The following is a 24,366-nucleotide window of genomic DNA, read 5'->3' as shown; positions in this document are numbered from 1 at the left end:
GCACCTATTTGTGGAAAGCCAATTTCTCTTCTGGCTTCTATTTTTCATCTTTCAGATAAGCGCACGTGAGCCCTGCTTGAGACGTAAGAACAAGGCACATCACTAAGAATCTTTTCAGAATGAAACCCACAGTTTGGTTATCGTTATATCACCTACCAACTCTATAATTCTATAGATATCTGCCAGTGCCATCTTTTAACAAAAAGGTAAAGGAAAAGTGTTAACTTCTTTGGGTGAATTTACATTCCTTACCATGAAAATGTCCTGCTTTACACTTAGTCCCCCCACTGGACCGCTTTCAGATGAAATTCTTGCCAACTGGTCTCCATTAAAAACAATTTAGTCTTTCTGTGCTGTTTTTGTAACGAAACCTTAGATTACTCCAACAAAGTACAGGCGTAACAGCAATCTGGGGCTGGGGTGCAAAAGCACGTTCCTTTAAATCACCTGAATGACAGACAGCTTATAAAGCAAACTGCAGCAGACCTAACAGAAAAACTGATTGCATTGTTCCATTTTTCTAAAGGACCCACTGGCTTCCCCAAGTCAGAACAAAGACATACAGCATTGAGGCCTTTATTATTCCCTATATATTATTGACATTTTTATGACTAGCATTAAGAGAGTGTAAATATAATAAATGAGATTGTACTCTTAATGCTTGTTTTATAACATCTTTCATAGAATAGTTAACTCATGATGTTGGAGTTTTAGGTTTTGTTTTTTCTTTTTTACATTGTTTTAACACTGAAATAAACATAAGCTTTTCCTTCACTAAACATAATGTGTTTTCTTATCATCATTATTTACTTAAAAAGGGTAACATAGGGCAAATCGCTGTATATTTATTTTATAGAGAATCCTACTTCCACAGAGAATGGTCCAAAAATCTCTCTCATTCCTTCCCGCCCTTTCATGTTCAAACTTCACATCTTAAAGTGAAGAAGGCAGCAAATGAAGAAATTGAATTTGGGCGAAAAAGTCCAATGTCTGCAGTTAACTCCTGCAAATGTTCTTGGAAAGTTCAGGAGTTGGAACGAAAGCCAGTTGAAGATCAGAATAGACAATTTTTAAGAATGACCTACTCATCCCAATGCGTAACATACACAAAATGTCCATTAATAGCGTTCCAAGTGTCTCCATCATAATTAAGAAAACGATTGGCATTTTAGTCTCCTGTCACATCTTCCACCCTGGCCTACATCAGAACTTTTACCTGTTTCATCGAGATAACTCAAGATTAACAGACAAAGAACCCACTTCTTGTCAGGATTGTTTTTAGCGGAGTTCAACTCAAAATTACTTTTGGTATCACCTTCACAAGGAAACATGGTCAGTGGTGTGCTGCCAAACTGTTACAACGGGTTTTTAATTCATGCCACTGATAAGTAGAAGTTTATAGCATCCAAATGCATTTTACAGCCTTTCAAGGTGCCTGCCATTCATGACGATGCAGAACAAATCAGGTCCACCTGCTCTCGGCCCCATCCCTTCTGCACCAGCACACCTTCTGCACTTTTAACGCAGAAAACCTGCGGGACGCAAATTTTCCAAGACTCAGAGCTTCATAAACGTGGCCAGCGCTACAGGTAGGAAAACAGGTGAGGATAAGTAGAGGTGTAACTGGAGAACTCTGAACATGAGCCCACCACCTTTAATCTTGCTTCATGTCTTTCAAAATATGAGGTGTTTGCTGTCTATAGAAATTCCCTTGAAAATACAAAACCTTTGGAAGAGATTACACACTGCATTAGCAAAGCCAAATTTTGTTTAGTTCACCATTTTTGTTAGGGACACCTTCCAGAAAAAGCAGTCGTCATAGGGCTCTATTCTATTAAACAAATTACGTTGACTGGTACATTCATGAACTTACATACAGTTATGTGGATTTGTTCTGAAGTTTTATTTTGCTTGATCAACCCTTAGAAAACAGTATGTGCATTATGATTCAAAGTTTGTTTTAAAAAGGCACATATATGCCTAGGAAAAATTCTAGAAGAATATAGACTCAGAAATAAACAGTATTTATTTCCAGAGGTTAGGATTACATTTTTAAAAGGTGGTTCTCCTTATCCTTCATTATATTTTTCCAAATAATCATCAACAAATATGTATTATACTAATGATAAGCAAATCAATTCAATTTTTCTAAAAATAAAGATAATTCTGACCAGAGAGCGCTTTTGAAAGTTTTTGAGAGGAGAAAAATGGCTTGGCTTCTTTTAAGAACAACCACATCCGAAGCTGGATATATGCGCTGGAGTCTCTGTGGTTATGAAATTTTTGACAAATACCCACACAAGATGAGTTTCTTTTGCCACTTTCCAGCTTATTTTCTACCAACTAAGAATTTGGGTTTAATAACAATGCACTGGAATTATGCCTTATGAAAAAAACTATTATTTTAGATATGTTAATTTCCAAGCTTTCTAGGACTAAGATGCAATGCCTTATTATCACCAAGTGAATGGGGGGAGGATGGGAATCTACAACAAGGCAGTGTATTTATATTTATATTTATATTTATATTTATATTTATATTTAATTGTTTAGCTCAAACTGTCTATACCCTAATAAGCAACTTAACTTTCAATGACTTACCTCTATGAGATTATAGTACTGGACCTTTTAAACTGTTTAAATGGATCATCTATAAAATGTAATTATAATTACATGTAATGTGATTATTATTACATGTAATAAATTAGAATTATAATTTTGTTTGTGACAATTTGAGTGAACAATAAATACGGTATGTTATTACCTCATTAGGACTATTATTTTCTACACCATAGGTGGGCAAGCCTTATTTACCACCTGTTTGGTTACAGCTTATGAGCTAACCATTGTTTTCACATTTTTTGTTTTGTTTTGCTTTTATATTTTTGAGTGGCTGGAAAAAATCAAAAGAAAAATAATATTTCATGAAATGTGAAAATAATATGAAATTCAAACTTCAGTGTCCACAAAGTTTTACTGGAAGGGAACAGCACCATTCTTTTAAGTCTGCCCATGACTGCTTTTGCTAATTACGATGGCTTCTGAAAAGAATTGTGACAAAGTCTAAAATATGTATTAGCTGATCCTTGATACAAAAAGTGTTTTCAAGGTGGTTCTGAATATTATCTGTATTTCCCATCATCAGTCTCCAGATGGCAGAAAAGAGCCTTAAACTGGGGGAAGGGGGATTATTGGCATGTAGAAGATATTTACATTCCCAATTAAATCACCCCGTGAAAGTCAGCCCTTCCAACAGCGCAAAACATTTTTTCTATGCATGTTCAATAAACCAAAAATTAAACGTCTAAAAGAAACCAAAGGATTCATTTAGTCTAGAACTACTGTCTGTACTGAAATTTAGCATTTATTCGCTCCTGCCTAAAATAAATAAATATTACATAAATCTGCACCATTAAAGAAGCTTCTCAGTTATAACCAACACATGAAATTGTAATATATCTAAAGTGTACAATGTGATCATTTGATATATGTGTACATTGTGAAATGATTAGTTCAATCAAGTTAATTAACACACCAATGAACTCACATCATCCCCCCCCCCCCGCCTTTTTTTTGGTGAAACTGCTTAAGATCTATTCTCTTAGCAAATTTCAAGTATACAATATAGATACTATTAGCTATAGTGGGCCTGCTACACATTAGATCTTCATAATTTATTCACATCCTAAGTGAGTTTGTATCCTTTTACCAGCCTGTCTTCCTTCCTCCCCACATGTCACCCCCAGCAACCACTTCCCTACTCTGCTTCTATGGGTTGACTCTTTTTTAGATTCCATATACAAGTGGACAAGTCTGTCTGACTTATTTCACTAGCATAATGCCCCCAGATTTCATCACGTTGTCATGAATGGCAAGATTTCCTTCTTTTTTAAGGCTGAATGATATTTCATTGTGTTTAGATACAGATATATGTATGTATGTACATATACACCGCATCTTTTTTTATCCATTCATCTGTCAACGGGCACTTAGCTTGTTTCCATATTGTGTTTCTTCAGTTTTGATGTGTCTATAACTTTCTTCTCTCTACAGACTGAATTATACTTGTTAAGCCTCCAGATTATGCCAACTGGGTTTAGAATTAGTTAGGCTGTAAGTGTGTTGAGTACTAACTTGTTTTAGTGGTTTTAGAACTTGAATTTTTTTCTAGCATTGTGTAGACATAGCTACAAACTAGACAGATTTTATGCATGAATCAATAAAAGCAAGGTGAGGGGGGCCACACACACATTGCTGCTTCATATTTACTATCCCATGAAAACCAGAGAAGGATCCCTTGAAAGAAGGATGCAAATCTATATCATCAGGATGATAATATTACTTATGTTCTTTTAAATTGCAGGTTTCTCATTTCTCAACAAGTGGACAAAAACACCTACACCACTTCCCAGACACACCAGAGGCAAGGAAACTGGCACCGCTTTCATTCCCCTCACATTCTCTCCCGCCATTTCTGTTCCCCTTTATTTTTTCCATAACTTCCGGTTATAAACTTTTCCACAGAGACAGAAACTTAAAACAGGACAATGGATAACCCAATGCCAATCATACATTTTCTTGTATGCCCACACAACAATCATGCACCTGAGAATTAACAATGATTCTATACAATCAGCTAATAACCAATGAACGTTGAAACTTCCCCCATTTAACCTCAAAATGTCTTTTAGAGATTTATGGTTGAACCAGGATGTAATCTAGAATTGGGCTTCACATCTGTTTGCTGGGTTTCCCCAGTTCTCCTTTAAACTGGAACCGTCCCTCCCCTCACTGCCTCTACACACACTTCTTTTCGTGATGCTGAGTTTTCTGGAGATCGGATCATTTGCCTTGTAGAATCCATATTTCGGATTTCTCTGATTGTTTTCCTGTGGAGTCATTATTTTTCTATCCTTTATAAATTACTGTAATCAGGGGTTAGGTCTAAAAGTTTAACAATATGATGCTGTATACTTCATATTGCATCACATCACAAGTGTGAAATGTTGAGCTATCCCACTTTGGGTAGTACTAGTTTGATCAACTGGTTGCAGTGTTGATCACCATTACAAAGGTTTGATTTTCCCTTTGCCATTGGCAAATAATCAATGAGGTTATATGTTGTCATTCTGCAAACATCTTTTAGCCCAACAACCTTTTCAAGTAATGGTTTCAGTTTGCAATGAGAATCAGTATTTCATTAAGAACTGAGAAACAGTAATTTTCTAATTCTATTATTCCTTCCCCTTTCATTAGCTGGTGTTATCCTGTAAAGGTGGGTTTTGTCTCATCATGAGAATCACCTAGAACTCCTTCCAAAAAGTCAAAGTAAATGCTGGATTCTTTACCTTTAATTCCCATTTTTCAAAGTAAGGAGTTGGTGTAATGGTTGTCTTCAGTTGAAGCAAATTAGCTCTCTATCTCTCTTTCCCCATGAATTCATGCCTTCTTATTTTTATATTTTTACAGTCAAGTCATTATTATTTTTGATGCTCTATTATTTGGCCCGTGAGAGCATCCTCCAGCTGGATGCCTTAACACTTTTTTTTATTCTTTGATTTAAAATGTTCTTCTGGGATCTCTTTCCACAGCTGAGACCAAACAGCAGCCTCCCCTCTCTCCATGTCCCAGCAGCACCTCTGTCTGAAGAGACCTTCTACTTCCTTCTAGATTTTGTCATTCAATAACTTGAAAGCGCTAGATTGCTTCTCCCATCCCCGCCAAACCTTTGCTGAGCGCATTAATTGGCATTGAGAAGAACCCCTGCAAATTCAAACAAGATCATAAAGGAGGCCTAGCTCCCCTTGAAACGTCTTCACCATTTCTCTTACCTCGCATAGTAGTCATTGGGTGGAACCGCTTCTTGAAAGAATTGGAACTGGTATAAATAAAGTCCAATCAAATGCCCCGCAGTGAAAATAGCCAGCAGAACACAGAGACAGCTGAACAGCAATGGATCGAATGTGCGGCACCAGGACCACCAGGTGCACAGACCCAAAAATACAAAGAAGTACACAGATGAGGTCAAAGATGGCAACATCATACCTAAGGAAGAAGAGATACGGTCATGACAAATTGCACAGAACCAGAAAATCATTTACCACTCAGGAAATGTAACTCTTGGAGATTATGGACATTTCCTTTATATGCTTTCAGGGATGGATCAAGTTATTAAAGTATGAATCACATTTTATTTATTAAATCAGAACTTACGCTATTTTTGTTGTGAAAAATGTCATACATAAAGTGATATTTGTAAATATAAAGAAACACAATATGATGAAGAAATTCTTCCCACGATGTTTGAGCAGAGTAAATATCTACTTTTCATACAATAGAATTTAGCATATTTGCTTGCCTGTTTCCATCTTTCTACTTTCCCCCCAACTTTTCAGGAGTACCTGTGTGTCCATTCCAACTTTCCCTGATATCATTTTTTATAATGACTTACTTTTTTTTTTGGTTAAGTAGGATTCATAACAATATTACATCTGTGGCAAAGTCTCACTAAAACTTTGCCCTACCCCACAAAATTTGATTTGCACTATTACCACAAGGGGGCACATAAAGTGAGGTAATTCTTTGACAGGCATTTAAAAACCTTGACGGGGGGGCATTTTGAAATGACTCTTTGTTAAAATATTGGGATATATTTCTCGAGAAATTCTATTCTCTTTCCCACTTTTTAATTTCCCTATGCAAAAACAGTCACGTTGTTTCATCTCGTGCACTTTCCGTGAAGAGGTATGGCCTAAACTTCCCAGCGGCTCTGGGGCAGCGCCAACAGTGGGATGGAAGGAGGGAGAAGATGGAGATAACATTATTATGGAACAAGCGGTCGGCAGCCAAGATTTAAAGGAAGTGAGTGTCTGTGCTGCAAGATTACAATCTGAGGAAGAAAAATAGTATATCCTGGAGAGTTAAATTAAGATTACTAACGACCCAATGTAAACAGACATGCTTTCAGAAGGCACGCATGTGGCTCCGGAGAGGGACACCAACATTCTCATCAGAGCCCATTGCCCTTCCTGGGCTCTGGGGGAGAAGAGTGGTTTTTCGGATCTACACATAAAACATGACATCACTTAAGACATAGGAAAAGATGGCTTTACGGAGGTTGACAGAAACCAACTAAAAACCCAAACGCTACAGCTGAACAGGAAAAATGATTTCTGTTGTGTGTGCCGTGTACATGTGACCAGTTTTCCAGCAGCTACGGTTATGAGTTTGGTGTCACAGACCGGAATGGTTTCTTCCCGTATTTTCTCCTCAGCCATGTCTTCCAGTATTCGCCAAAGTGCTACCTGTGCTCCCTCCGGTGCCGGAAACGCTCACCTGACGAACCGAGTAAAATCGTCACCACGACCTTTCCCGCGGTGGTGATCATGTTGCCGATAAACTCCTTAAGCTTGGAGGCCACAGAGGCGAGTCTGCGGAACATTTTTAATTTTGTGCTCTCTTCCACCTCGCCTTCAACACCGTCCCCTTCATCTAAATCCTCTTCGTAGATCAGTGCCTCTTCTGGATCTATTTTTTCTCCTCCAGCCTAAATAACGGAGAAACACAAAACACTGCAGTCCAGAACTCTGCCTCCCCACCCAGCAGATTATATGGTTTGTAATTTATGGGTCAGTCAGTGAGGTGAACTTCACAAGCCAACAGAAAACTGCAGACAACCACTTACGTCCCCCAGGTCCCTGACAGTGCTCGTGAAAGCCCAAGTCACTTGGATCTTTCCTAAAGAAGTAAACAGGAAACATCACCAATCAAAGGACCCTGAACAGCGTGTCGTCTGAGCCACATGAACTCATTTTTTATACACAGAAGAAGAAACTGAAACATCTATCAAAATCTTAACTTTCATCAATCTGGGTTCGGTTCCTCACATTTATGGTCTGCCACCAAGGTGATAGGTAGTTTGATGAGAGTATCTATGGATTGAACCAAAATGGTGGTTCAATCAGTGCTTATGAAATCCCTTTTCTTTCTGAAGTAAATTCCGTCCATTATTTTAGTGTTTCCTGGCCATGGGAGGGTGAGTGGTCTTGGGTTACTTGACTAGATATACAGTTACTTCCTATTTTATCCTTTTAGAGAATGATATACAGATTCAATCCTGAATGCTTCAGCCCATCAGTACTATCATCAGAGATTTGGGGAAGAAACACATGGGCAGAATATATACATATTTCTATGCATTATTTAATTTATTTATTTTTAAAGATTTTATTTATTTGACAGAGAGAGACACAGCAAGAGAGGGAACACAAGCAGGAGAAGTGGGAGAGGGAGAAGCAGGCTTCCCGTGGAGCAGGGAGTCTGATGCGGGGCTTGATCCCAGGACCCTGGGATCATGACCTGAGCCGAAGGCAGACGCTTAATGACTGAGCCACCCAGGCGCCCCTATGCATTATTTTAAACTGGGTATACAAGGTGTTTTTGTCTGTTTTGTTTTTAGAGACTACATCAAAAGGTTTTTTGGCTAATTAGTTTTTCCTAGAAGGTTTAGGATTATTTTTTAAAGTTGTTAGAAATAAGCCATCATTTTAAGACAGAAGGTAGTTTCAGATGCCCGAGGTTTTATTTACATTTGCCCCTAGGCTAGCAGTCTTCTCTTCAGCCCGATTGCAAATGCACTAGCTGAAGAGCCAGAAGGGTCCTCAGGCCCAGTTCAGACACCTCTTTAAGGTTTAAAGAGTACAGCCCAGCCTTTCCATTTTTCCCCTTTTAAAGGTTTTTTTTTTTTTTTTTTTTCAGCCCAGCCTCTCCATTTTCCTATTTTAAAGGTTTTTTCTTGATACACTTAGTTCAGATATTTAAATAATATTCACTAATGGTAACAACCTCTAACTATGCCCACGTGCAGTAAAGGAAGCCAGCAAAGGAAGGCTGGTAGGAAGTTCAAGTTAGTTCTGAGTGGCCTGGAGAACTCAGAGATCTTCTCTTTGCCTAGAAGGTACACGCCACTCGTAACTTCAGCTGTCCATTGCTGAAGCCAAGGGGCCAGGATGCACACTCACCCTCCACACCACACACACAGATTTAATCTCGGGCCTATTCAAGTCTATATACCCAAGTTGGGTTCTATTGTATTCCATCATGACACATTTGCATCTTTTCCTGAAGGAAAAGGGATGTTTCATGCTTATTCATGCAGACTTCTCTACAGGTTCAGGGCCTAGTGTGTGCTAGCATCTCCTAAGAGATGCAGTGATAAACATGTAGGCAAGTAGAAAATTAACAAGCTGAATATCTCTCAGTAACAAACCCTAGTCAGAGAATTAAAATAGGGTGATGTGACTGTGAGTAGCAGGGTGGCTATTTTAGGTTCTGAGGTCAGGGAGAGCCTCTCTGAGGAGGTGACATTTAAGCCACCATCTGAATGTCACAAAGTCACCAGCCATGTGCAAATCCTCAGCAAGAACATTCCAGATGGAGGGAAGAGCTGGTCAAAGGCACCATGGTAGGTTCAGAAAGAAGGCACATGTTCTCTGACATACTTTCTCTTCTACCAATTCACCCTCCCCGTTGTCAGCTGATGAGCCCCCTTCCTACTTCATTGAGAGAAGGGGGGCTAACCCCAGGCTGGCACATCAGCCTACCAACCTAAAGCTCACCTGTGCAGCAGGTAATCGGGCCCCCCTGTCCTGTGACTGTGGATGAGCTGCATGCCTTGAGATACCAGGGAAAAGGATGATCCCAGCCATCCTCCCCCCTCTGCATTACCTCATGCTCCCTCTCCCATATCTCCCCATCAACAAACAAAACATGCCTCACCATCTCCAACCCACACCCCTTCCAACCCATATTTCCCTCTCAAAGTGACTCTCCAAGAGTTGGCTAAAAACATGGCGTCACTTCCCCTACTCCTCATTTCTCTTGAACTCACTCTAACAGAGTTTGATTGCCAATCACTCCACATAGTGAGGGCTATGACGTGGTCTATTGCACATGGTGATGCCAAGGGAGACCGCAGCGAGGAGGCTACTGCTGTGGTCGAGGAGGAGACAGGAGCTCACGGAGCTGAAGAGAGGTTGGTGTCTCTGCTGTTTGTCTTAAAGGTCAAGTCAGCAGAACTCATCGGTAAATTTGATGTGGAGGGAGGAGGGACAGAGGAGAATCAAAGACAGTTCCTGTATTTTTGTCATTATTGAGGAGATGGGGATGGGGATAAGCAAGGGGAGAGCAGGTTGCAGGGGGGATTTCAGTTCTGAGATGCCCTTCAGGCTATGTTGTTGGAGATGTTACAAGGGCAGCCAGCACAGGGATCTGGAGGGCTGGAGGGAGGTGGAAACTGGAGAGGTCTATCTGAATTTCAGTGGTAGAGTGATGGTTTCTAAAGTCAGGGGTCTGATGAGATTACCTGGAGAGAATACAGAGCTTGCCCACCTCTCAGGCGCTACCACACCTGGAACCAGTCTGTCTCTCCAGCCTTACCCTAATCTTTGCCTAGAAGCTCTGCCTGTAGGAAACCACGTGGGGAACCCAGAGTCCACAGGCTCTCTTGGCCTTGGGACATGCTTGGAATGTGTCCTTGGCCATAGGATCCCCTCCCAAGCTCTTAAGGCTCCCATGTCCCATACCAGCTCTTCCTTTCCACCTGCGCTGGTGCCCCCAAGAGTGTCTGTGGGGACCCATCCAGAGAAGCTATTGCTATGGCACCCACACCGCCATCCACATACAAACCATCTGTTCATGGGGCATGTGTTGCTTAATTTCCCCCTCACAGCAGGGCGACACATAAAAATCCTCCCTGAGGAAGAAAGCTGGGCCCAAACCTTCAGTCACCATACTTGAGAAAGGAGACCCTGAGAGACAACACAGCTAGAGCCGCCCGGGGAGACCCTGAGAGACAACACAGCTAGAGCCGCCCGGGGAGACCCTGAGAGACAACACAGCTAGAGCCGCCCGGGGAGACCCTGAGAGACAACACAGCTAGAGCCGCCCAGGTCCCAGTCAGAAACACACTCCTAACTTTCCTAATAAGTGGCTTATTATTCAGTTGTAGAATTGCTACAGATATAGATTAAATTAAATATAGTTCTCTGGTCGAGAACTTTTGTGAGGTTAGACAAACGCATTTCCTTGACTTCTCTTGGGCGGGACTGGGGCCCCCGTGACTTTTATAAACATACCACTGTACTTGAGGGTTTTCAGCATTTTTGTACCGGAATCCCTGGGGCCCTCAGTCGGAAACGCTTTCTAAACCTGCCACGCTGAGAGGGAGCCGAAAGTGAGCCAGGTTGGCCTCTGTGAGCCCCCACTGTCCAGCCTGGGGCCAGAACTGCCATTAGTCACGTCAGGCCTGCTTTTTAACAGGCAGGCTTTCTCCCCCTAAATGATTCGTCTGGTGAAGGATAAACACTGATCCTCTGGAACAGCGTCCACGCGCTCAAATGTATTTACTAACAAGCAGCCTTGCTTGTGGGAGTTGTAATCTCTCCCGGCATTCGAATGCAACCAGACTCTGGCCTTGAAGCTAAGGAGTAGCTATAAAAGAAGATTTAATTCCCCTGGTTCCAAAGCGATCTTAGAAATTTAAAAAAAAACACTTTACAGTTTAGAAAGGCAAAAAAAAAAAAAAAAAAAATTCCATATTATTTATGGAACTTGTCAACATCTACAACTTATTTGAAGACATGTAAATCCTTTAACTTGCCTTTGCTAAAAGTTCCCCACTTCAAATGTGCCAACATGTATTCCCGTGGCACCTCTGGGAGAGGGTCTGAGCGCCAAGCAGCCACCGCATCTCACCCCCACAGCTGCCTCCCCACACTCGGCACATGGCAGTCGTTCCCACACAATTCGGACAGGGAGGATAGGACAGTTAGTTTTGGTGGAACGCAAACATCCATTTTTCTTTAGCTCCGAGCGCTCAAAGATTCAACCTGGGTCGGGGTAAGTCCTGATGATCACCTGGGAATCTTTAAGAGAGCAGGTACCTACCTAGCTTCACCTCAAACTTCCTAAATGAGAAATTCTGGGAGCGAATCTCAGGCCTCCGTATGATCAAAGAGCTGCCCTACGTAATTCTGAAGCAGCCAATCAAGACTCCACGCACAGGCTTCCAGCCACAACGCCCGATCAACAGATTCCATGCTCCGCAGACTAGACAAAACTGCAAACATCTTGTTGGAATCATATGCTAGGCAGACTCCCTTAACTGGAAAATACATTGAAGTAATTTATCTGTGGAACCTCCTTCCGGTTTCAGTCAACCTTTACGTGTTAGGCCAGAACTTCTCATCAGATGAATCCACTTTCTTCTTTGTGGCTAAAACCATGCTATAAAAACATGTCAACGGAGTGTATCAAAGTCACAAACGATCTGGAGGCAAAGGAACATTTTTCTAAAGTGTCATGAGTTGTTTATTCATTGTTTATTATTAAAAGTTAACAATTTACCTTTGCAGAATGGGTTCATCTCAACAGAAGAGCCCAAGGAAGGAAAAGGCAAGTGCAGTGCCTCACTGCACAAGACAAACGCTATGGGCACCGTGTTGCCTGTGGAAGGGAGTAGAGAGAGCGCCTCGTCCGTGTGATGTCACCGTGAGTTATGTAAACCTAACGGGACAGCATCGTACAGATAAACAAATATTTCATTCTACGGCCACACTTGTTTTAGGAAGATTATTTTTCCAAACTTGCAAGAGCAGTGGAGCCTGGCGCCACCATCCACATCCCCATCCCTCCCTGACACTCTCATTCCACAGCTCTGGGATGGGCCCTGCATCAAAACCTTCCCAAAGGTCCCAGGCCAAATCGCCAACTTAGAGATTGCACCCATCTTTGAGAACCACCTGAACATCATTTGAAAAGGAAATGAACAATAATGGAGAGTAGCCAAACTGGACTGGCCATTATTTTAAAGGTTTATATCTTTAGGGTTTATTTTAAAAACTCACCTAATGGCATACCACAAAACCAAGTCAGTATTTAAAAAAACACACACACACAGATACCGTCTACTCAGTTTGTCTCTGGTTAGAGAGATTATTACTGACCCTGAACCATCCATTTTCTCTTATAAGAAACAGCTGAGTTTAGCACTCCTAACTGACATACCCGGTGTTCCCTCTAGAAATAAAGAATTCAGGAAGTGATAACAAAGCAGCATTTTGAGGGCACACAGCCCTTCCTGTTGCTCCAAAATGTCCTGAAAGATTCAGGACCCATATAATACCTTCGGATGGGCTGCAATGTAAACAAAATGCAAGTCTTTGTTGTTAAAATGTTCAAAGGCTGAGCCCTGCTCTAGCTGCTCTGGAATCCACTCATTCCTTCTCCATCCTCCAGGACAGTTCCTCCCTCCCCTCAGAACTTTTCCTGAGCGTGAGCTCTGCTCTGAGCACTGTGCCAGGTCTAGGGGGGGAATCCGCCCTGGGACCCCAGAAGTCTGCACTCACTCGGAGGAAATAAACCAAGTGTATATAACTGTTTATAAAGTGAGAATATAAAATCCTAATTACGGGGATTTGGAATGCCCAATTCCAGTTATTCCCAAAGCAAACATGATGAAAAAAAAAAGACAAATGTCCTGGAAAGCAAAGCAAAAAAAAAAAAAAAAAACAAAACAGTCCATGTTAGACTTTCCTTTTTGAAAGACTTTCCTTAAGACTTTCCTTACCTAGTAGGTACTGAGTAAGTAAGCATGCGCATGGATAAATATGCATGCTTCTCTGAAGTCACAGCAAGGAGAGATCACTGAAGACAGATATATGGGTTTCCCTGGCCCTGCCAAGTCCTCTGATAGTTCGGGGGAGAAGCAGCTCTTTGCAGATAATCCTGGCCCAGGGCTGACTCCTTATGGTTTGTTGCTTTAGTTTTATACTTTAGGTTGCTTTGTGCAAGCCTCCATATTAATCAATTAACCATTTAACTTAAGTATATAAGTATTACTATGTGTCCAATCTCAGGTTACTTTGCTAACTTAAGGTTTGCTGCAACAGAGAACAAGACAGCTTATACTTTAGTGAGGGAGATAGCAAATAACAACAAAAAGCGGTATGTAGAATAATTACAGAGTGGGATAAATGTTATGGATATAACAAGACAAAGACTAGGGAATAATCCGGGCGGGTGGGAAAGAGGTCACCTGATGATGGAGGAAGAACTAGCCGTGAATGAGCAGGGAGTGAACTCTAGGAAGACGGGAGAGAGCTAGTTGGTTCTGGACACAGAGAAGCACAGAGAGGGAGTGGGCCAGAGCCCAGGATGAGGGTGTGGGGGCAGGAAGTGCCATGGCCCTCAGGGTTAGGAGCCTGAATTTTGTTCTCATTTAATGAGACTCCAATGAGGTGTTTTAGCTAAGGAAGTGACATAGTCTGATTTATAATTTTACAAGGATAATCCGGATATAAAATTTATAATTTTACAAGGAAGTGACATAGTTTGATTTATAATTTTACAAGGGCAATCTGGATAAGGCAGAGAGTGTGGTAGCAGTGGAATAGAGGAAGAACAGAGGCTGGAGGCGGGGAGACCCAGCTGCAGGTTATTTCTCGGTCTGGTTGAGAGGTGGGATGAGGACTGTGGCAGGAGAGACAGAGAAAGGCAACCAGATGTTAGAGAAAATGTCGAGGAGCACCCATAGGACTTGTTGATGATAATGGATAAGGGGTCCAAGGCATCAAGGGTCTTACCAGGGCTCAGGGCTCTAGCAACTGAGTGAACGGCAATCCTGTGAACTTGGGTGGGCAGTCAGCAGGAAGGCTGGGTGGAAGGAGGGAAGGGAGATCGAGCTCCTGCCCTCAAACACGCCACCAATACTTTGAAAGAAACATGGGGAATTAAATGACATTAAGTTGGTGACAATTCCATCTCAGTATTTACAGTTGAGAGAAGGATGGAAAGCACGACCAGCCTCAAAGGAGAGGGAGATGCAGACCCTCTGGAGCAGGACCAGGTAGCCGGGGTGGGACACACAGGTTCCTCCCCACCCACTGTGCCTGACCGAGCTACCCTCACTGAAGGGACATTGGGCTCTGCAATCTCCCCAAACAAGTCTCTCTTGTGGGTGTTTTGTTGTTATTTGCAATTCAAATGCACAAGATCACCTGTCAAATATATCAAGGACAGAACAAAATATTCTGAAAATTTCTACAAATTTGATCTAGACATATTGTTAAGGGTAAAAGTCTACTTCCAAGCTTTGATTTTCTTAAAAAAAACAAAGCAGAGAATAGGCACACATTGTTAAGTGATGTTAAATGAATGAACAAATAAGAGAGAAATGAAGGTGTATTTAATTTGGAATAGTCTTATTTTAATAATGTAAAAATATTTGAGCTGCCTTCATAATTGCTTATTCTTTCCTTTATTTTTACTACTGGTCACATATTCAAGTCCAGGCTGGTCAAAGTTCAGTCAACTAACATATGCCCATAATATAACATCCCTGCCTTTCTATGTGATAAAGTGGGTATGCTCTCCTGGTGTGTTTCTCTCAGAGGAAAGGATGAGAGGGACTCCATGGTCTCACCTTGTGTCCTGGGAGATGTAGCTGAAAGACAGTGGGGGATACATTTAGCCATGGATCTAAAGGTAACTTGTCTCCGTGATACTCATCCTGAAGCTCATACTGTAATACTGAGCCTTCCCGAAGCTTTTTGAAGACAACAGGCCAATGATTTCCTCCAATTAGAAACTTTCTCTTTATTTAAACTAATGGCATCTAAAATCACCACAATTAAAGGTTCCCCCAAACTGTAAATGTGTTTAACCCAGAGAAGACAGACCCAGGGTGCTACATTTTGGGGGACATAGGACAGTAAGTCCTTGCCTAGTTCCTGAGAGTGACCTTGAGAGGCGGCAAAAGCCAGGAAGCTCAAGGCTGGTAGGGCAAGTGGGCGGTTGCCCAGCTTCTTACCCTACTGAACGCTGCCATGTTTCAGATGATCCTGTCTGTGTGCCTGAAAAGACAGGATCTAGAAAACTTAAAACAGGTGATTTTGGACTAAATCTCAGGGGAGATGCTGAATGCCTTATTAGAAGGTGACAGTAAAAAGATTGATTTCTTTCATTCTTTGTTCCTTGCTCTCCAAAAAAAAAAAAAAAAAACAGTAACTTCGAAAACCTCAATGCTGAAACTTGAGGCATGGCCCTGTTGGTGATTTTATGTGCCAGAATGCAGATGCCGTGGGAGCCTAATGGACATTAGGCATCAGAAAGGAGGGTACAACATAATAAAATAAAATTAAAAAAAAAAAGAAAGGAGGGTACAGGTTTTGTGGCTCAGAATGAACTTCCAAATAAAGCAGGATGCAAATGTTGCATACCTGAATTTTTAACAGATGGTGGATGCTTATACTGAAATATTATTTTTATGCTTTGTATTTGATTTGTCAGACTATTTAAGCAGACCAAGTCATGACTAAAATTCCTATTTGAATAAACATTTAGTTGCTCATAAATTTGGATTAATAATATATTAGAATACTATTTGCTTCCAAAAGAATAAAGCCTGAAATCGCATTAAATAGCTAGAAAGAGCTAGTAGTACAGAAATATACAAGGTACAGAAGTTTGGTGAAATTACAAAGTGTTTCATTGCACAGGTGACCTTTTCCTACACGACTTAATTTTCATAACGTGACTCATTTTTTTTTAAGATTTAAGATTAAGGATCTTTCACCCAGTTATGATTTGTAGATCTGCTTCTCAATTGCAATGAACAGATAAACAAGACCACAGATGTGTCAGTTGAAAGAGAACCTTTTTTGGCACTTGAGGAATTGGCTCCCTTACTGAGCTCTGTTCTCTGTACAATACAAGATTCTCTGTAACAATGCAAGATCTGGGCAGATCCTCCCACCCACTGACTTTCCCTGGGGCTTTTTGCGGGGGGGGGGGGGGTTTGGCGGTGGGGAAATCCAGGGATTTGTGATGCCCTTTAAAACAGCAAACTTGAGCCTCATTATCAAGTTGAGCAAGATTAGGAAAGACTCTTGAGTCTTCTTCAGGGATTAGTTGCTAGTTTAAAACAATGCCGGATTTGAAAAGAAATTCTTGCAGGCACCAATGGATTAATCTTGCCATTTCTCCACTGAGATAAATGAAAGAAGAAACAATGCCAGCAAACACTATTCTTTCAAAGGATCCTCAAAACAAAACATTCTACAGTGCAAATGTCAAGATTTATAAAAGGGAGGAAATATGTTGGGACCTTCCAAAACAAAATAAATTCTCCTACTTATTTTGGCCATGTGCTTCTATTCTTTTCAGACTCAAGCCAGATTGTTCACATGTAAGAAATATTTCCTTGTGGATTCATCTCAGAAGATTCACACACCAGCCTGCTCCTCCCGGGCCACCTGGGGGGCTGGAATGTACTAAGAGAATGGAAATTAAGATCTAAATGAGGCCAAAATAAATCTAAAGGGGAAGAAATTCAACCTCATAATAATGATATTTAGGATTTTTCAAAGCCCCCAAATAAATAATATTTAGAATGTCTATCATCTTATTGTTATTTTTAAATAATGCCATTAATAATATAAAGAGTACAGATATTTAAACAGGTTTCAAATGGAAGAGAAGTACCCTAAGTTTATCTTTGACAACTGTGTGAAATCCAAAAGGAAACATGATTTTAGAACTAATCCATTTGAAGGTTCTGTGTTCTCTTCTTCACCAGATGTGTGACCTTAACATAACCTGAAATCCGCTAACTTCCATCAGTCAGTGTAGGCTTCCCTAGTCCTATGGCAAAAAAGCATCTGTCCTTAGTGACAGAAGTTCTTTTTATAAGAAGCCTTGCCATTCACTTATGGCTATCTGTGACAAAGAGCACAGAAAGAACTCTCTTACTGAGTGGGTTGGCTTCAAACTCACCACCCAACTTTACTTTCTATCATTCTAAGAGGACTCTGAATTTGAAACTGCTCTAGGACCTCTCCAACTGGAGAAGAGCGAGGTGAGGAGAGCAAGTAGCATCTCATTAAGCACCCCAATGAGTAGGCACTGCACTAGGTGTGTTTTATTTGACATTTCATTTAGTGCTTACAGCAAATCCATTACGTAGGATTATGACCATCCTCATTTTGCAGAAGAAAGAGAATAAACAAGTTTCTCAACATCACATAGCCACTGTTAGTAGCTTCGATGTCTGCCTTCAGAGTCTACTCCATTTACAATAAATATCCTTTATCTTCTATTTATAATATGAGGATAACTGAAAAATAATCTTGCCTTTATAAATAATAGTAATGAAAAATCCTAAGTCTGGAGGGTTCGTGGGGTTACTTTCACCAAACTTGGACAATTTTGGCGATAATTATCAAAGCCAGATGATTTTCAAAACTGTAACTATTATAAATTGAAGTTCAAATATAAAACTGAAAATTAAAATTTTAAGTTTTGCTTTAAAATTGGAAAGCCAACAAGAAGAAAAGGCATTCTCATAGTTTTACCCATTTTTAAGACACTGACAAGTGCTGCATAGTTTGTAGACTTAAATGCAAGATAGGGTTAGTTGCTACCTTGCTATAATTGTTTTTTACACCAAGTACTTGTTAACATTTGCCTTAAAAATAGCAGAATATTGATATGCAATGTGATCGATGTGATTGTGTTTTTTACCCATAAATGATTTTCAGCAGTAGTATTATTTCTAGATTGTATAGATCTGTTGAATTATATCCTCACTTTATTGTTTTGTTTTTAATAACTATACAAGGTAATTTGCTGCTTATTTGTGAGGCACATAGGTCACTTGCCATAACTGAGACTTGTCTTCCTTGAGGCCTTTGTGATTACCATTCTCAAAGTAGTGATTTCAATTAACTTCAGTTTTGCAGGTTAAAGTTCTTGCCAAAACTTCTGAATAAAAACATTTGGTAGCTGTGTCTTGGGTCAACTGTCCAGAGTAAGTCTTTTTCGTAATTTTCTCTTTGTAAATTTCATCTTTCAATTACCAAACCAATTACTTTGTAAATCAGTGTCACTGAAACTCATATAACAAAGTAGAGTCATTAGAATGGATCAGTGTTCAGAAACAGGTCCGGGGACAGGGATGAGCTGTCTAACTTGCTGTCATACACCGAATGAGATCTGATGTGCTCCCTGATCCTCCTGAAACTCTTTCTGCTAAAACACATAGCTAAAAATTAACATACATTTTCCTCATTATCGTTATCTTTTTCCAATTCTTACACTTTCCCAAAGGTATATATTTTTTCTCTGGAATGCTTTAAAATAACTTGATCAAAACATGCTAACACAAGTCCACTCTAAAGAGCAAGGTGCACGGACCAGAAAGCTTCCCTTCAGGGAGGAATTACTTTTTCTCTCCCCAAACTACCAGGTGTTACTTCTTCTCTAAATATTTTGTAATAACTAAGGTATCTAGACAATGGGCCATAATATTATGAATCTAGAAGGTTAACCATCTGAGATAATATTAGATGAGAGTGAAAAGAACACTGGGTCAGGATGAATGCCTCACGAAAGGCAGCCCTCATGTTCCTTGAACTGGCTCCTCATGGCCAAGATGTGGATGCGAATGCCTACCCATCAGAACTACACCAGGGGCTGTGCAACGTAACTGAAGCCAAGCACCCCAAAGCTTAAGTGCTTTGCACATTTCACTCTTACACAACTTATTAGAAGGTTCAAGGCCCTCAGAAATCAAAGAAGGAGGATAGATGCATGAAATCAGATTTACCAATTCTTCATTTTCAAACTCCGAGTTATACTGTGCTGCTTCTTCTGTCACTGGTTTCTGAACAATGTTTCTGCAGACGAGCCAGATGGTCAGACTAGCAATGAACATCCCGATATCAGGCACGAACACTCTGATCCCATTGCCAGCATCAGCTCCCTTTAAGCTACGGAGGGAAAAAAAAAAAAAGGGAGGTGGAGGAAATTTAGTTGTTTTTCTATTTCTATGGTGACACTATCTCCAAGTATGTCTGTATTTCCTTAATGAATTTTAAAAAAGCAATACTCAGTTTCTGCTTACAAGGCCCAGGAAAGCTTTTCATCGACCTCAGAGTCTTGTGTAATCTGCTAAGATTCAGGAAGGCACCAGGGTTTCACTGGAGTTTCAGAAATATTATAAAGACTCCTAAACCAAGTCTCACTTCTAAAACATGCTAATGAACTATATTGTCTTTAAATAAGCCGCGTGCACAGTACAGACCCAGGTGTCAGCAATCTAGCTGAAGCAATTAAAAAACTATAGACACGTCTATGGTGAGCGCTGTGAATTGTGCAAGACTGTTGAATCTCAGATCTGTACCTCTGAAGCAAATAATGCAATATATGTTAAGAAAGAAAAAAAGAAGAAGAAGAATGTAGCAGGAGGGGAAGAATGAAGGGGGGGAAATCGGAGGGGTAGACGAACCATGAGAGACGATGGACTCTGAAAAACAAACTGAGGGTTCTAGAGGGGAGGGGGGTGGGAGGATGGGTTAGCCTGGTGATGGGTATTGAGCAGGGCACGTTCTGCATGGAGCACTGGGTGTTATGCACAAACAATGAATCATAGAACACTACATCTAAAACTAATGATGTAATGTATGGGGATTAACATAACATAATAAAAAAAAAACTAGACACGTACTAGCAGTCAGAAGATATTGTACTTTAGATGTAAATCAAAGCTGGAGGGAAAACAGAGAAAATGTTACAGCAATCCTTGAAGGCAGGACCTCTTCATTATTTTGAATATGTAGTTGATTTTGTTTTCCATACTGTTCTAAGAAAGGCAGACCTGATAGGTTTCTTCTTTTAATCTTGGAGAATGGACAGTGAACTTAGAATTGGAAGGATGGGTTCAAGTGTAAGCCCGACACTGACAAGCGGCATTCCACTGGGGGGCTTCCCATGGCCATATGTTCCTCCTCCGTGTCAAAGAGATCCTATTCTTTGCCTTCTTTATCTCATTTGAGTTAAATGCAAGTGACTCAATGTTTATCAGAGATAAAACCTGTTCAGGAACTAAGCGTGTGTGTGATCAAATACATACTGGATTCATTTACATTGTATATATTATATATTTTGACAAAAACATAAAATATAATAAACAGCAAGATCCCCATTGCCTAGATATAACCACTGTTAACATTTTGATAAATTAAAGCATTGTTAATGATATCTACCACTAACTGAGCAATTGCTCTGTGTTAAGAGTTTGGTACATATTATTTTATCCAACCAACTACCATATAGAGTTAGGTATTATTATTTATCCTCCTTTTACATTAAAAAAATCCCAACTTCGGCTCCAAAAGGTGAAATTATTTCCCTGAAGTCACACAGATAGAGAGAGAGCAGAAGTATACTCAAGCTCCCTTTAGGTCCAAATTTTATGCTCTCGACCACGGCATTCTCATGTATGTACCTGCCTGGTTTTTCTTTCCAAGCTTCCTCGGTACCTTGACACACACATTGAGGGTTTACAATGCCAAGCTCATACGTTACCTATTGTTTTGAAAATGATTAGTTCATTTAATATATCACTAATATGTTTATGACTCACTGATGATTTTTAAACATCACCATGTTCACGATCAGATAGCATGTAACTGTTCCACTACTGTTGCACATTTAGAATGTTTCCATTTATTTGTTACTATAATAATATGTAAAAGTTAAAACTTAATTACTTAAAGAGTCTAGGAAAAAATCTTCAGACCAGTCTAATTTGCTTTTTTAAAAAGTGGTCTGGAAGAGAGCATGCCCCCCATAAGCTTTGTTGTTTATACATGGCTCTAAACCCTTCTGAACAGAGAAACATGAAAGTGGGAAGAAATCCCTTTACCTCCATAAATGAAACAAACAGGACCGTGTCAGAGGTATTAAAAACATTGCAAATTCCGTTCATTTGGGGTACGAGGAAGAGAATTCAATTAAGAAAACTTCATCTAAACTACACTTATAACAATGAAATCTAATGATTGATTTTATCACAGGACAAAGGTAGAAGTCTGTTGTATACTTTTAAAGTGATCAAACAGAGCAAACAAAAATTAGTATCATTTCAGTGAGAAGAAAGAGGGGATCCAGGAGAGAGACCAGAACACAAAGGCCAGGCTTGGTGGGTGTTTGCTGTGTGGGGCTACGGTCAGGAGAGCTGCTAGTCCTAATCAGGGGGATTTAGGGGAATAGGTTATTACAGCTCTTTCATGGGAAACAAATTGACTGTGACGTCGTATGAAAAGCACTAACCAAGCGGAGTTAAGGGGAAAGGAATTCTTAAAGGAAAGGTGACAAGGACTCCTGCTGTGGCCTCAGCTGCTTCTTGCCCCAAGGTACAGAGGTACAGAGACGTGGGAAGCCAGAGAAGAGCCTTCTGCCTTCCCCACCTGTGGACTGCATTAAGCTCCCAGTCTGCAAACAGTCACTTTGAGGAAACAGTCTCAGCTTTGTGTTTCTTGGTCCCAAAAGACACATTTCACAGCATACATATATTACGAGAGTAAATGAATGCTGTTTGCAAAAGCAATCACTCCACTCGCTGTGATAGAATTCAGCTACTGGATCCAGGATTGGGCTGTGATCCCGATTTGCAATGAAATCATTCAGCCACAGAGGTGCTAACCTATTAACTACTACTCTTGGCTTGCTGAGTGAACAAAGCAGTGCATTCATAATGCTGCCACTGCAGAAACAAAGAAACTTTTGAAGGATATAATGAAGAGCATGTCCAATGAACAGGTCATAGTCTCACTGATATATCATTTGGAGATCATCTTATCAATCAAGTTTCCTTCTTCATTGTTTAGACCAGTGTCTACTAAAGTACATTCATCAGAATGCTAGTCCTCAGAAATGAGGCGAATTAAACAAAACAAGGCAAAATAAAAGAAAAAAAAGGTCTTTGGTCAAATAAGTGTTAGAAAAATCACAATGCTTATTACTGTAGTAAAGAACCTCTGAAGTTATGTAGTAAAACAAGAAAGTTGAGTTTATTTACACCTCTGTTTCCCAAATTTATTTGACCAAAAATCATTTCTTAAAAATTTTATCTGATGTCTATCACATTTTACTGAGCTAGTGTTCATGGAACAGGTCTTAGGAAATGTTGAGCTAGAGTCTGCTCACTGGTCTAGATTTTTGATTGAAATGAATGGATAATGTTGGAAATTATCCTAACATGCAGCTAATCCCTACAAATTCGATGTTTAATAGGTCTCTAATAACTTTTGAAGTCAGTGGCATCTCATTCCATTCTCTCATCCAATCGTCCAATTATCCATCCATTGACTCAGTAAGTCATTGAAATCATGAAGCTGGAAGATAACTAGAAATAGTCCAGTTCTTCTCATCTGATAGATTGGAAACCAACAAAGGAAAGGGCTAAATGGTTGGGCCAGCTGCTCACCTAGGGGCAGAGTACTTCTATTCAAAGCCTTCTGATGAGTATAGACAACCCTCACCGCACCTGTCCTTGCTCAGCCATCTTCTACCTACTGTAACAGGTTCCTTTGCCCACACTGCTCAGAAAACGCCCTGTCAAGGAAGGGTCACTAGTGATCTCCACGCTGCAAGGCCCAAACAGCTCATTCTAATTCTCATCCTACCCCACCTCTGTGCTGCACTTGACAAGCAAGATCAGCCCTTTCTGCTCTCAAACCTACTCCTTGGCTTTCTACCTTTCTCTTCTAGTTATCTACCTACTATGGATATTCCTGGAAACTTGCATTGCTTAGTGGGAAATCCCACTAAGAAGTACTGGGCTGGGTTTTACCCATCAGACTCTTCTTTTCTCCTCAAATATGGATGAGTCTGCAAGGTTCTACTCTTCACTTATTTTTTTCTAATGCTACATGGTAAGCCTGGATGATTTATCTACCCCCTAGGCTCCCCCAGGCACCAACATGATGACTTACAAATCTACATACCCAGTCCAAACCTTTCCCCTGAGACATACCAACAGATATCCATTTTCCTACTAGATATGTCCACTTCTAAAGCTTTTAAAAGTAAATGTTACTTTTATTTTGAAATCTGTTCTTCCTAACCTTGAAAAATGGTGCTGTCATCAATCTAGCAACCAAGACAGAACCTGGACCCTGCCATTCTCTCACTGAAAAGCTCGAGGTTCTGTCTCCATAATGTTTCTCTTGCCGCCATTTTATTGCCACATCTCAATTCTGCTCCTGGATTACTGCAGTAGCAACCTTACTATTTTGTCTCAGGTGGTCCCCTCTGCCAACAGGTCTCCATGTTACTACCAGAGTTTAATTTTTAGAAGCATAAGGTTGACCATGTGAACGGTGCTGCCTACAGGAAAGGTCCATATTCCTGAGCATGGCATATGAGGCCCTTGGGGTTCCAGGCCTGGTTGTCTCAACTCTTACTATGATTTCCTTGTACTTCAAATCGCATCTACCTGAATACACAAGTGTTTTTCCCTGTGAG

At 40.4% G+C, this 24,366-nt stretch overlaps 1 protein-coding gene across 2 annotated transcripts in view; it reads right to left on the bottom strand.

Moving 5' to 3' along the window:
• Positions 1–24,366, bottom strand: part of PIEZO2 (piezo type mechanosensitive ion channel component 2) — a 505,679-nt gene that overhangs the window by 209,473 nt on the left and 271,840 nt on the right. For both annotated transcript variants that reach the window (XM_032399040.1, XM_032399041.1), the window contains exons 5-7: positions 19,664–19,826; positions 7,336–7,546; positions 5,832–6,045 (exon numbers count right to left, since the gene is read on the bottom strand). In XM_032399040.1, coding sequence (XP_032254931.1) covers positions 5,832–6,045; positions 7,336–7,546; positions 19,664–19,826 — 588 coding nt within the window. The remainder of the gene's footprint in view (positions 1–5,831; positions 6,046–7,335; positions 7,547–19,663; positions 19,827–24,366) is intronic.

Source organism: Phoca vitulina, unplaced genomic scaffold (genome assembly GCF_004348235.1).
Source record: "Phoca vitulina isolate PV1807 unplaced genomic scaffold, GSC_HSeal_1.0 scaffold126, whole genome shotgun sequence".
Classification (NCBI taxonomy): domain Eukaryota; kingdom Metazoa; phylum Chordata; class Mammalia; order Carnivora; family Phocidae; genus Phoca; species Phoca vitulina.
Note: the sequence above shows the minus strand (reverse complement) of the source record. Positions and strands in the feature narration are given on the sequence as shown.